The following is a 14,634-nucleotide window of genomic DNA, read 5'->3' on the forward strand; positions in this document are numbered from 1 at the left end:
GGAGAGAAGCGGTTGATGATGAGTGGTTTAAGAAGAGAAACGTGAAAGGCATTAGGAATACGAAGAGAAGGAGGAAGAAGAAGTTTGTAAGAGACAGGATTAATCTGGCACAAAACTTTGAAAGGACCAAGATAGCGTGGTCCCAATTTGTAGCTGGGAACACGGAAGCGGACATATTTAGCGGAGAGCCATACCTTGTCTCCAGGAGAAAAAATGGGGGGAGCTCTTCTTTTCTTATCAGCAAACTTCATCATGCGTGATGAAGCCTGTAAGAGAGAATTTTGGGTCTCTTTCCATATGGTGGAAAGATCACGAGTTATTTCATCCACAGCGGGCAAACCAGAGGGCAAGGGAGTAGGGAGGGGGGGAAGAGGGTGACAGCCGTACACCACGAAAAATGGGGATTTGGAAGAAGATTCAGAGACTCTGAAGTTGTACGAGAATTCGGCCCATGGTAGAAGATCTGCCCAGTCATCCTGGCGGGAGGAAACAAAATGCCGTAAATAATCACCCAGGACCTGGTTAATTCTTTCTACTTGCCCATTGGATTGAGGATGATAAGCAGAAGAAAAGTTTAATTTGATCTTGAGTTGTTTACAGAGGGCCCTCCAGAATTTTGACACGAATTGGACGCCTCTATCCGAGACGATCTGCGTGGGCAACCCGTGAAGACGAAAAATGTGTACAAAAAATTGTTTTGCCAACTGAGGCGCTGAAGGAAGACCAGGAAGAGGAATGAAATGTGCCATCTTGGAAAATCGATCAACGACCACCCAAACAACAGTGTTGCCACGGGATGGGGGTAAGTCTGTAATAAAGTCCATACCAATCAGAGACCAAGGCTGTTCGGGGACAGGCAGAGGATGAAGAAGACCAGCGGGCTTCTGGCGAGGAGTCTTATCCCGGGCACAGACAGTGCAGGCCCGCACAAAATCAGCAACATCCGTCTCCAGAGTCGGCCACCAATAGAAACGAGAGATGAGTTGCACAGATTTCTTGATGCCCGCATGGCCTGCGAGATGGGAGGAGTGACCCCATTTGAGGATTCCGAGGCGTTGGCGTGGAGAGACGAAGGTCTTCCCTGGAGGAGTTTGCCTGATGGAGGCTGGAGAAGTGGAGATCAGGCAGTCAGGAGGAATGATGTGTTGCGGAGAGAGCTCTACTTCCGAGGCATCCGAGGAACGAGAGAGAGCATCGGCCCTAATGTTCTTATCGGCAGGGCGAAAGTGAATTTCAAAATTAAACCGGGCAAAGAACAGAGACCACCTGGCCTGGCGAGGATTGAGCCGTTGGGCAGACTGGAGATAGGAGAGATTCTTGTGATCGGTGTAAATAATAACTGGAAATTTAGATCCCTCCAGCAGATGCCTCCATTCCTCAAGTGCTAATTTAATGGCCAGTAGCTCTCGATCCCCGATGGAGTAGTTCCTCTTCGCCGGAGAGAAGGTCCTAGAAAAAAAACCACAGGTAACAGCATGCCCGGAAGAATTTTTTTGTAGAAGAACCGCTCCAGCTCCTACTGAGGAGGCATCAACCTCCAATAGGAAGGGTTTAGATGGGTCAGGTCTGGAGAGCACGGGAGCAGAAGAAAAGGCAGACTTGAGCCGTTTAAAGGCGTCTTCCGCTTGAGGAGGCCATGACTTAGGATTGGCATTCTTTTTGGTTAAAGCCACGATAGGAGCCACAATGGTGGAAAAATGTGGAATAAATTGTCTGTAATAATTGGCGAACCCCAAAAAACGTTGGATAGCACGGAGTCCGGAGGGGCGTGGCCAATCTAAGATGGCAGAGAGTTTGTCTGGATCCATTTGTAGTCCCTGGCCAGAGACCAAGTATCCTAGGAAAGGAAGAGATTGACATTCAAACAGACATTTCTCCATTTTGGCATAAAGTTGATTGTCACGAAGTCTCTGAAGAACCATGCGGACATGCTGGCGGTGTTCTTCTAGGTTGGCAGAAAAAATCAGAATATCGTCCAGATACACAACAACACAGGAATATAAGAGATCACGAAAAATTTCATTAACAAAGTCTTGGAAGACGGCAGGGGCGTTGCACAGGCCAAAGGGCATGACCAGATACTCAAAGTGTCCATCTCTGGTGTTAAATGCCGTCTTCCATTCATCCCCCTCCCTGATGCGGATGAGATTATAAGCACCTCTTAAGTCCAGTTTGGTAAAGATGTGGGCACCTTGGAGGCGATCAAAGAGTTCAGAGATAAGAGGTAGAGGGTAGCGGTTCTTTACCGTGATTTTATTAAGACCACGGTAGTCAATGCAAGGACGTAGGGAGCCATCTTTTTTGGACACAAAGAAAAATCCAGCTCCGGCAGGAGAGGAGGATTTGCGGATAAACCCCTTTTTTAAATTTTCCTGGATGTACTCAGACATAGCAAGAGTCTCTGGGGCGGACAGAGGATAAATTCTGCCCCGGGGTGGAGTAGTGCCCGGGAGGAGGTCAATAGGACAGTCATAAGGCCTGTGAGGAGGTAGAGTCTCAGCTTGTTTTTTGCAAAACACATCAGCAAAGTCCATATAGGCCTTAGGGAGACCGGTTACAGGGGGAACCACAGGGTCACGGCAGGGAGTACTGGGAACCGGTTTAAGGCAGTCCTTGAAACAAGAGGTACCCCAGCTCTTGATCTCCCCTGTGGACCAATCCAGGGTTGGGGAATGGCGTTGGAGCCACGGTAGTCCAAGGAGAATTTCGGAAGTGCAATTGGGGAGGACCAAGAACTCAATTTTTTCTTGATGAGGTCCGATGCACATTAGAAGGGGCTCCGTGCGGTAACGTATGGTACAGTCCAATCTTTCATTGTTAACACAATTGATGTAGAGGGGTCTGGCGAGACTGGTTACCGGGATGTTGAACCTGTTGATGAGAGAGGCCAAAATAAAGTTTCCTGCAGATCCGGAATCCAAGAAGGCCATAGTAGAGAAGGAGAAGGTAGATGCAGATATCCGCACAGGCACAGTAAGACGTGGAGAAGCAGAGTTGACATCAAGGACTGTCTCACTTTTGTGCGGAGTCTGCGTGCGTCTTTCCAGGCGGGGAGGACGGATAGGACAATCCTTCAGGAAGTGTTCGGTACCGGCACAGTACAGGCAGAGATTCTCCATGCGGCGTCGTGTCCTCTCTTGAGGTGTCAGGCGAGACCGGTCAACTTGCATAGCCTCCACGGCGGGAGGCACAGGAACGGATTGCAGAGGACCAGAGGAGAGAGGAGCCGGGGAGAAAAAACGCCTCGTGCGAACAAAGTCCATATCCTGGCGGAGCTCCTGACGCCTTTCGGAAAAACGCATGTCAATGCGAGTGGCAAGATGAATGAGTTCATGTAGATTAGCAGGAATTTCTCGTGCGGCCAGAACATCTTTAATGTTGCTGGATAGGCCTTTTTTAAAGGTCGCGCAGAGGGCCTCATTATTCCAGGATAGTTCAGAAGCAAGAGTACGGAATTGTATGGCGTACTCGCCAACGGAAGAATTACCCTGGACCAGGTTCAGCAGGGCAGTCTCAGCAGAAGAGGCTCGGGCAGGTTCCTCAAAGACACTACGAATTTCCGAGAAGAAGGAGTGTACAGAGGCAGTGACGGGGTCATTGCGGTCCCAGAGCGGTGTGGCCCATGACAGAGCTTTTCCAGACAGAAGGCTGACTACGAAAGCCACCTTAGACCTTTCAGTAGGAAACTGGTCCGACATCATCTCCAAGTGCAGGGAACATTGTGAAAGAAAGCCACGGCAAAACTTAGAGTCCCCATCAAATTTATCCGGCAAGGATAGTTGTAGGCCAGAAGCGGCCACTCGCTGCGGAGGAGGTGCAGGAGCTGGTGGAGGAGATGATTGCTGAAGCTGTGGTAGTAGCTGCTGTAGCATCACGGTCAGTTGAGACAGCTGGTGGCCTTGTTGCTCTATCTGTTGTGACTGCTGGGCGACCACCGTGGTGAGGTCAGCGACAACTGGCAGAGGTACTTCAGCGGGATCCATGGCCGGATCTACTGTCACGATGCCGGCTGGCAGAAGGTGGATCCTCTGTGCCAGAGAGGGATTGGCGTGGACCGTGCTAGTGGACCGGTTCTAAGTCACTACTGGTGTTCACCAGAGCCCGCCGCAAAGCGGGATGGTCTTGCTGCGGCGGTAGTGACCAGGTCGTATCCACTAGCAACGGCTCAACCTCTCTGACTGCTGAAGATAGGCGCGGTACAAGGGAGTAGACAGAAGCAAGGTCGGACGTAGCAGAAGGTCGGGGCAGGCAGCAAGGATCGTAGTCAGGGGCAACGGCAGGAGGTCTGGAACACAGGCTAGGAACATACAAGGAAACGCTTTCACTGGCACAATGGCAACAAGATCCGGCGAGGGAGTGCAGGGGAAGTGAGGTATACATAGGGAGTGCACAGGTGAACACACTAATTAGAACCACTGCGCCAATCAGCGGCGCAGTGGCCCTTTAAATCGCAGAGACCCGGCGCGCGCGCGCCCTAGGGAGCGGGGCCGCGCGCGCCGGGACAGGACCGACGGAGAGCGAGTCAGGTACGGAAGCCGGGGTGCGCATCGCGAGCGGGCGCCACCCGCATCGCGAATCGCATCCCGGCTGGAGGCGGTATCGCAGCGCACCCGGTCAGTGGATCTGACCGGGGTGCTGCCGTAGCGAAGATGTTGCGAGCGCTCCGGGGAGGAGCGGGGACCCGGAGCGCTCGGCGTAACATATACTAATGACTCTCTATGCTCTCTGTTGCTCTAGATGTCTTCCGGTGACATCACTCCTGCATTTCTACAAAACACAAGTGACGTCTGTCCTCTCTATATCTAAATCTGTTTCCTGCATCTACTAACCTACCAAAACCTGACATTTCCATCTGGGTGTGTGGTATTACCATAACACCTGGACAGCACTCCTCCTGTCTTGGAGATATGCTAGACTCAGATCTGTCTTTCACTCTCTATATTCTGTCGCTTTCACGTTCTTGTCATCTAAAAATCATCTCCAGAAGAATCCACCATTTTCTTACTGTGGAATCAGCCACAATTCTAAGGCTGTTTCCACTTGTTTTTTTTTTTTTTTTCCTGACCCAAAAAAATGCAAGCAAAATGCCAGAAAAAACACCATGGCATTTTCCTGCATATGGCGTTTTTGCCTTTGAGTGTAAATTGCTCTGTTCTTAACTGCAGGTAATACTGCTCCCAACATGGAGCACACTCTGCTCCATGCTGGGAGCTGTAGTACATGCATTAATAGACAGATCGCAATGGGTGTCACTTCTGACCCATTGCGATCTGTCTTTTAATGCAGGTACTACAGCTCCCAGCATACAGCAGAGTGTGCTCCATATTGAGAGCAGTAGTACCTGCAGTTAAGGACAGATCACAGTGGATGTCACTCCTGACACCTGCTGCAATCCTCCTGTATAAGCTACATCCGGCCAATCACAGCTCTCAGCGGGAAATATGAATCTGTGATGTGACTACATCACAGACTACAGTGGAGGGGAGCAGAGAAGCGGCCAGGAACCCGCTTCTATAGATTAGATAGGAGGATCACAACGGGTGTCAGAAGTGACACCCGTAGCAATCTGTCTGTTAGTACAGGTTCTGCTAATCCCAGGGAGTAGTAGTACCGTGCTGGGAGTAGTAGTATTTCCTAAGAATATAAATTTAAAAAAATAAGAAAAAAAAAAGTTAAAAGCACACACACTTTATTAAACACATAATTAAAATATATTACTAATAAAAAGTTTTACAAAATTAATTATAAAAAATGTATTATTTTTACAACTAAATGGCCCCTTTATACATTTTAATATTGTCGGCTACATTTTTAGGTCCCTGCCTGCCCACATTAATTGGTCCCTGTTTAACCCCTTAAGGACCGGGGGTTTTTCCGTTTTTGCATTTTCGTTTTTTGCTCATTGCTTTTAAAAAATCATAACTCTTTCAATTTTGCACCTAAAAATCCATATGATGGCTTATTTTTTGCGCCACCAATTCTACTTTGTAATGACGTCAGTCATTTTGCCCAAAAATCGACGGTGAAATGGAAAAAAAATCATTGTGCGACAAAATTGAAAAAAAAAACGCAGTTTTGTAACTTTTGGGGGCTTCCGTTTCTACGTAGTACATTTTTCGGTAAAAATGACACCTTATCTTTATTCTGTAGGTCCATACGATTAAAATGATACCCTACTTATATAGGTTTGATTTTGTCGGACCTCTGGAAAAAATCATAACTACATGCAGGAAAATTAATACGTTTAAAATTGTCATCTTCTGACCCCTATAACTTTTTAATTTTTCCGTGTATGGGGCGGTATGAGGGCTCATTTTTTGCGCCGTGATCTGAAGTTTTTAACGGTACCATTTTGGCATTGATAGGACTTATTGATCGTTATTGATATTAATTGTTTAATTAATGATATATTTTTATAATTCGGACATTTCTGCACGCGGTGATACCACATATGTTTATTTTTATTTACACTGTGTTTTTTTTTTATTGGAAAAGGGGGGTGATTCAAACTTTTAATAGGGGAGGAGTTAAATGATCTTTATTCACTTTTTTTTCACTTTTTTTTTTGCAGTGTTATAGGTCCCATAGGGACCTATAACACTGCACACACTGATCTTCTATGCTGATCACTGGTTTCTCATAAGAAACCAGTGATCAACGATTCTGCCGCATGACTGCTCAGGCCTGGATCTCAGGCACTGAGCAGTAATTCGGCGATCGGACAGCGAGGAGGCAGGTAGGGGCCCTCCCGCTGTCCTGTCAGCTGTTCGGGATGCCGCGATTAGCCGCGGCTATCCCGAACAGCCCGACTGAGCTAGCCGGCCACTTTCGGTTTCACTTTTAGCCGCGCGGCTCAGCTCTGAGCGCGCGGCTAAAGGGTTAATAGCGCGCGACGCCGCGATCGGCGCTGCGCGCTATTAGAGGCGGGTCCCGGCTTCACTATGACGCCGGGCCCGCCGCGATATGACGCGGGGTTACTGTGTAACCCCGCGTTATATCAGGAGAGCAGGACCAAGGGTGTACCTGTAAAAATGTATAAAAATTTTGTTCTAAAATATTTCGTTAAATACAATTTTTTCCATCCCTAATTAATTTTTATTTATTTTTTTAATGATACCCTATGAAATTTAATTTAAAAAAAAAGGTATCTCCATCTCTTTTTTGATCACTAAAGTTAAAAAAAAAAGAAAAAAACCCGCCTGCAAAAACGTCAAAGTTAAAACCCACATGGCGTTTTTCTTGGCGTTTTTTCACCCCCATAGACTTCTATGGTAGAAAAATGCCACAATTTCAGTGAAAAAAACACCATAGTCTCAAAATGCTGTGATTTTGTAAAACTGCCAAGGAGCAGGAAAACGCCAAAGAGGAGTGAAATAACGCCAAAAGGATTAAAAATAGCCAAACTTAACCCCTTACGGACCAGGCACGTATGAGTACGTCCCTGCGCCCTGGGTCTTAAGGACCAGGCACGTACTCATACGTCCATGGGAATTTCGCATCCCGCCGCGCAACGGAAATGAAAGTGAAAGTAATATGATCTTTACCACTAGGAAGGCCAAACTGCAACTCTCAGCATGCCCAGACAGCCAAAGGCTGTCTGGGCATGCTGGGAGTTGTTGTTTTGCAACATCTGGTGGGTCACAGTTTGGTGCCCAAACTGTAGCCCTCCAGATGTTGCCAAACTACAACTCTCAGCATGCCTAGACTGCCCGGGCATGCTGAGAGTTGTAGTTCTGTAACATCTGTCCCTTCAGATTTCGCAATTTTCATGACATTTTTGAAAATTGCTGCTCTACTTTGAAGCCCTCTAATTTTTTCAAAAAGTAAAAATATGTCCATTTTATGATGCCAACATAAAATAGACATATTTTATTTGTGAATAAAAATAAAATTTATTTGGAATATCAATTTTCCTTACAAGTAGAGAGCTTCAAAGTTAGAAAAATGCAAAATTTTCATGAAATTTTGGGATTTTTCACCCAAAAATTATGCAAGTAACGACGAAAATTTACCACCAAAATAAAGTAGAATATGTCACGAAAAAACAAACTCAGAATCAGAATATTCGGTAAAAGCGTTTTAGAGATATTAATTCTTAAAGTGACAGTGGTCAGATGTGCAAAAAACGCTCTGGTCCTACAGTGAAAATTGGCTTAAAATGAGTTAAAAACGACAAGTGGAAAAGGCATTTTGCGTTTTTACTATTGACTTGCAGCTAACATCTGTCCGTAGCATTGTTGCTAAAACACCCCTTAAAATGTCACAAATGCCAGACAGCGTTTTTTTTTTTTTGTTTGTTTGTTTGTTTTTTAAATGCAGCAGCCAGATGTTAGCTAAAAGTCATTAGGAATTTATAAAACGCCAAACCCACTTTTTTCCTTTGGTGTTTTTTCACTCATCTTTGGTGTTTTTCTGCAGTTTTGGGCTCAGCTACAGTTTTCCAAAATTGCAGCATGTTGAGACTATGGTCTTTTTTTTGCACAAAATTTGGGCGTTTCTCTCCCCTAGAAGACTATGGGAGCAAAAAAACACCATACATTTTGCATTTGCATTCTATTGGGCATCCTTGACACAGATAATGAAAGAATCACATGATTTGTCATAATAAAAACACAGGGAGAAAAAAAACACCAATACTAAAATCCACTATTATAAATAAATAAATAAATAATGACATTTTACCAATTGCACAACTGACCAGTCCATGTAAATAAGCCCTGAGTTACCCCTCCAGGGCTGCTCCAGGAAAAATGTTGTATGAGGGTTTTTCACATGCTGCAGATCTGATGCAGTGATGATGTAACGTAATTAAAGTGCGGATGTAATTAAAATCAGTTGCACATCCCCTGCAATCTAGTTGCAGAAAATCTCCAACAGATCTGCAATGTGTGAACATACCCTTAGATCAGTGTTTCCCAACCAGGGTTCCTTCAGCTGTAGCAAAACTACAACTTCCAGCATGCCCGGACAGCCATTTTGCAACAGCTAGGGGCCCCCTGGTTGAAAAACACTGCCTTAGGCTCTATTCACACTTTGTTTCCACTAGATACATACTGTACTAAAAGAAAAAAGACCCTTGTAATATATTGGTATTTACAGACACATAGGATTCTATAAGAAGATGTATGCTGCATACATCTGTGTAGTGCCCAATGTCCTTTTAAAAGATCCGGCGCCTTTTTTTTTTTCTTCATATTAATCTGGATTGCTTAAATACTTTATATACTTTAATGAATAATCTTCACTATTCATATATATTTTTTATGTTTGAAGATCCGGCCACTAGGGGTCTCCCTCGTAGTGACGGCGCATTCAGAGTCTCCAGCAGACCTGACTTTGGTCTCATGCCGGCCTGGCATGAGACCAAAGTCAGGGAGTGTGGGCGGGATCTCAGCTATAAACTGCGTTTGCTCTCTGTTCTGTCAATCATGGAGGGAAGAGAGAACACTGTGTGCAGCCAGTCGCTGCAGGTCTGTTCTAATCCCCCCTCCTCTCTGTGATACACATGAATAGAGGAGGGGAAGGAGAACAGCCTGCAGTGATTGGCTGTGTCTTCTATGCTCAGCCTTAAGTGCAAGTGCAGCATAGAAGAGTGAGGGTGCATGTTCAGATAACATTGTGCCTGCCAGGGAACGCCCCCTCCCACCCACCGAAGCTCAGATGCAGTGAGCTGAAGAAAGAGGCCAAAGAAAGGGCCAAAAATGGTAATAAAAAAATATAAAAATAAATGCTGGAGGGGAAGGTAATCAGGGAGGGGGAATGTACAGGGAGGGGGAGTACTTTGTGATAGATACTCTTTAAGAAATAAACAACCAGGATGGATGGATAGATAGATAGATAGATAGCAAAACATTTTTAAAATTAAAAAAAAAAAACAGATATGATAGATTTTTTTTTTCTCAATGCATCTTTTTTCTCAATGCAAACTGACCCTTAGGCTATGTTCCCATGGCAGAATTTCCATGCGGAATTCTGCACAGACGTTTCACTGCAGCAGAGTCCCATTGATTTCAATGGGATTCTGCTGCACTATTCACACGGCAGAATTTCCGCGCAAGATGTTTCTGCTGCAGAAATTTTGATTCCAGACACATCTATTCTTTCTGCGGATTCCACAAGGAAATGAGCGCAACCCTTTCGGTGGAATGCCCCCAATGAAATTTTCTGTGCAGACATTTCATTGTGCGAACATATTCGTAGGCTACATTCACATGTCATCAGATGTATACCCCTACATACAGTATCAATAAGAACTACATAAAAAACAATGTTTATAATATTTACCTTTAAGGCATCAAGTGCTGCTTTTATGGTTATGAAGAAATGCTCGCGCTTTAGGCCGCAGTCTGAGCCGCAGTACATCAGAGCCTTTACTAGTGACGCTACAAGATAAATCCATGCAGTTTTATATAAGGATATATTACAGACACCTCCCCGTATAATGGACATTACTCACCATTGCAGCCTGAGAATAACATATCAGTGTCAGATTCTCTTAGAATTTGGGAAATCTGAAAATACATAGAGACTCTTATATAGACACCGACGATGTAATCTATAGCATGTAGTCATGGCTAAGGCCACGTTCACTTGTTGCTGGCTAAACTCATAGCCATCAGATGTTACACTGCAGTGAATGGTTTTATTCGCACACTCCAGTTAAAGGGTGCTGTATGTTTTTAAACCATGACATTTCCTTTTGGTGACAGACAGTGAGGTCATATACCATGGTTTTCCTCAATGATTTTAAGTGTGAAATCTGTAGCATTCATGACTTTTATGTTCAGTCCTACGGTTTTATATGAATGAGCCCTAAAATAAAAACTTGGGGTATATGTACCCTTACAGCATGGTTACTGTTAACAGGGCACTAATTGGGCACTAATCATGTAAAAAGGGCAGTGATGGGGCACTTCTACTATCAATAGAGCACTCATGGGTCACTATGCCTGTAAAGGGGGCACTATTACTGTGCTGGGGCAGTAGGAATGGGCATCACTGTGCTGGGGCAGTAAGGGGTAGTATGTCTGTAAAGGGGTAGTAAGGGAATACTATGACTGTGAAGGAGCAGTAAGAGGGCACTATTACGGAGGAGAGTACTGTGGAGGCATTATGACTGTGCAAGGACTGTAAGGGGGCATTAATATTTAATGGGGGCAGTAATGGGACACATTTATTGTGTAGGGGCAGTAATGGGACACTTTTGTTGTTTAGGGGCAGTTATGTGGCACTATTATTGTGTAGGGGCAGTAAGGGGTCACTTTTACTGTCTAGGGGAGCACTAATGGGTCAGTGTTAGTGTTATGGGGACACTATTACTGTGCTGATGCCACTAAGGGAATATTACTGCTGTATGGGGCAAAATGCAAGGCACTTTTACCAGGCAAAGTAGACCAATATTATTGTGTGGGATACTATTTACTTCTGGAGCACCATCATAAATAAAGCTATGCAGGCATCGGGGGCAGTAGCATCCACGGTATTGTGGGAAGAAGCAGGATAGGAAGTTTGTATACACGGTGGGAAATAATTGGGAATGTGCTGGAAAAGCAAATAGCCAAAGACATTAAGGTGAAATGGCTGGAACAAGTCTTAATGGTCATCTGTGTCAAATGATGAAGAAAAGGGAAAGTGAACAACGACAGAGATGACATAACCTGTGAGTAGCTAGATGTAACTGTACTGCACTAATACAATCTGTAGGGCGCCTGTGCAGAACTGGTATGGAACACTATATGGTTGCCGACACATCAGCTCTAGGACGGGCAGGACGGGTTGTGCAGTACAGACCCTACCAAGCAGGGGATTTGGCTCCAGCCAGCTGTAGTAAGGGCAATGAGAAGAGGGGAAGTGCACAGCACTTTGGCCCCTGCAAAAGTATCAGCATCATTTTTTACTCTCTTTACCTATAAAGGGGTTACACCACCCCTGTCCTCAGGTTGTGTAAGGTATTACAACTTGGCTCCATTCACTTCAATAAAACTGGGGTGCAAAACCACACCCAACCTGCAGACCAATGTGTTGCAGTTTTGTGAAGAAATCAGCTCTGTTTTTCTTACGCTGAATAACCAACCCCTTTAGGACAATCAAATGTTGCCATGGCTAAGGAATCTGTGACGAGCTCCATTGGTCTATGGCTATGAAGTCCCAAGTAGTTCATGGTTTCTCTGAATACCTGAATGAGGGCAGAGACTCCTGTATAATCTAGAAACGGAATTGCACTGCAGTCCAGGAGCAAGGTCTTGTCACTTCTATCACGCTGGCATTTTCCTGAAACAGAAATGTTTATTTGTATTTCTAGCCTCTTAGAGGGGTTATCCAACCATGTAAAATGCTTTCACAACAGTTTAAAATGGTGTAAAATAATGAAGAAAGAGTCATACTTACCTTCCTTACCTATCCCATGGATACTACCAAACTGTACACATTCTATTTCCTCTTGACAGAGGCATGTGGCTGCTGGAGCCAATCACTGTATGTAGCGGGTCACCACTGGGGCAGTGCATGGCTGCAGTGGTCACATATCTGTATCAAGAGGGACCACAAAGTGCACAGACCATCGGGACCCAGTAAGCCATGGAACAGCTACCCATGGCAGGACTTCTGACATGTTATCTTCTACCTTTTCTTGTGGAGTCAGTTGCCATGTAGCTGTCACCTTGTCGATATATGAGTACGGATGGATCCATGCCTTGTTTTTGCTTTTGTTTGACTTGGGCAGAGTTCCAATAGACTGAACTATTTAACCTCTTTTTTTTACTTTGAAACTCTCTGCTTATAAGGAAAATAAACATCCCAAATAAATGATATATTGATTGACATATACAATGGCCGACATTTATCAATGAGTTTACACCTTTTTTTCTCTGTACAAAAGGCGCTATTTTGGTGCACTGTGTGTTATTTTGCGCCTTTTGGTGGTAGAATATTTTAGTCATTCCAGATGTTTTGGAGTAGCAGTACACGCTTTTCAATTCAGCGTATGCTGTGGACTGAAATTCATGAACTGCGCCTTTTTGTAAAAAGGCGCAAAAAAGGCACAAAGACACTGAAAAGTGTCTAAAACTACACCATCCCAGACCTGGCGTAGCTTTTTAGTGTATGTGAAGAGAGAAAATGTTTACCTGCACAAAATTTATCAAATGCTCTGTGACCATTTAATACATTTGGTGCTCCTATACATTACCAGCACACACAAAAAGGGTGTAAAAAAATGCTTCACTTACACCTACAATGATAAATGTGGGCCATTATGTCTACTTTATGTTTGCATCATAAAATTTATGAGTTTTTACTTTTGGAAGACATCAGAGGGCTTCAAAGTTCAGCAGCAATTTTCCAATTTTTCACAAAATTTTCAAAATCTGAATTTTTCAGGGACCAGTTCAGTTTTGAAGCGGATTTGAAGGGCTTTCTTGTTAGAAATACCCCATAAATGACCCCATTTTAAAAACTACACCCCCAAAGTATTCAAAATGAAATTCAGTAAGGGTGTTAACCCTTTAGGTGTTTCACAGGAATAGCAGCAAAGTGAAGGAGAAAATTCTAAATCTTCCTTTTTTACACTTGCATGTTCTTGTATACCCAGTTTTTGAATTTTTACAAGGGGTAAAAGGAGAGAACTCACCATTTCACGACATGAAAATGAAAAACTAGATTTTTTTCACTAAATTGCTGGTGCTACCCCAAATTTTTCATTTTCACAAGGGGAAATAGGAGAAAAAGTCTCCCAAAATGTTTAACCACATTTCTTCTGAGTATGGAAATACCCCATGCTCAGAAGAGAAGAAGCGTCATTGGGCTTTTGGAGAGATAATTTGCTTGGAATGGAAGTCGGGGGCCATGTGCGTTTAAAAAGCCTCCATGGTGCCAGAACAGTGGACCCCCCCCCCCCCCCACACATGTGACCCTATTGTGGAAACTACACCCCTCACAGAATTAAATAAGGGGTGCAGTGAGTATTTACACCAAATGGCGTTTGACAGATCTTTGAAACAGTGGGCTGTGCAAATTAAAAATTTAATTTTAATTTTTATAGACCACTGTTCAAAAAATCTGTCAGACACCAGTGGGGTGTAAATGCTCACTGTACCCCTTATTACATTCCTTGAGGGGTGTAGTCTCCAAAATGGGGTCACATGTGGGGGGGGGGGTCCACTGTTCTGGCACTATGGGGGCTTTTTAAACTCACATGGCCTTCAATTCCAGACACAGTCTCTCTCGAAAAGCCCAATGGAGCTCCTTCCCTTCTGAGCCCTGTAGTGCGCCACAGAGCACTTTACGTCCACACATGGGGTAATTATATACTCAGAAGAAATGGGGTTACAAATTTTGGGGGGCATTTATCCTATTACCCCTTGTGAAAATGAAAAATTTGGAATAACACCAACATTTTAGTGAAAACATAAACATTTTTTATTTTCACTTCCCACTTTAAAAAAATTCTTCAAACACCTGTGGGGTATTAAGGCTCACTATACCCCTTGTTACGTTCCTTAGGGGGTGTAGTTTCCAAAATGGGGTCACATGTGGGTGTTTATGTCAGAACCGCTGTAATGATCAGCCACCCCTGTGCAAATCACCTTAAATGAATTGCGTTACAAATTTTGAGGGTCTTTTTTTCCTTTTACCTCT

General features: G+C 44.3%; 1 protein-coding gene across 1 annotated transcript in view; it reads right to left on the reverse strand.

The window, feature by feature from the left end:
• SLC26A7 (solute carrier family 26 member 7) overlaps positions 1-14,634 on the reverse strand; it is a 121,229-nt gene that overhangs the window by 10,701 nt on the left and 95,894 nt on the right. The window contains exons 15-17 of the mRNA XM_056522347.1: positions 12,176-12,270; positions 10,457-10,511; positions 10,285-10,382 (exon numbers count right to left, since the gene is read on the reverse strand). Of these exons, the coding sequence (XP_056378322.1) occupies positions 10,285-10,382; positions 10,457-10,511; positions 12,176-12,270 (248 nt within the window). The remainder of the gene's footprint in view (positions 1-10,284; positions 10,383-10,456; positions 10,512-12,175; positions 12,271-14,634) is intronic.

The sequence above is a fragment of the Hyla sarda genome, chromosome 5 (assembly GCF_029499605.1).
Source record: "Hyla sarda isolate aHylSar1 chromosome 5, aHylSar1.hap1, whole genome shotgun sequence".
In the NCBI taxonomy this organism is placed as follows: Eukaryota; Metazoa; Chordata; class Amphibia; order Anura; family Hylidae; genus Hyla; species Hyla sarda.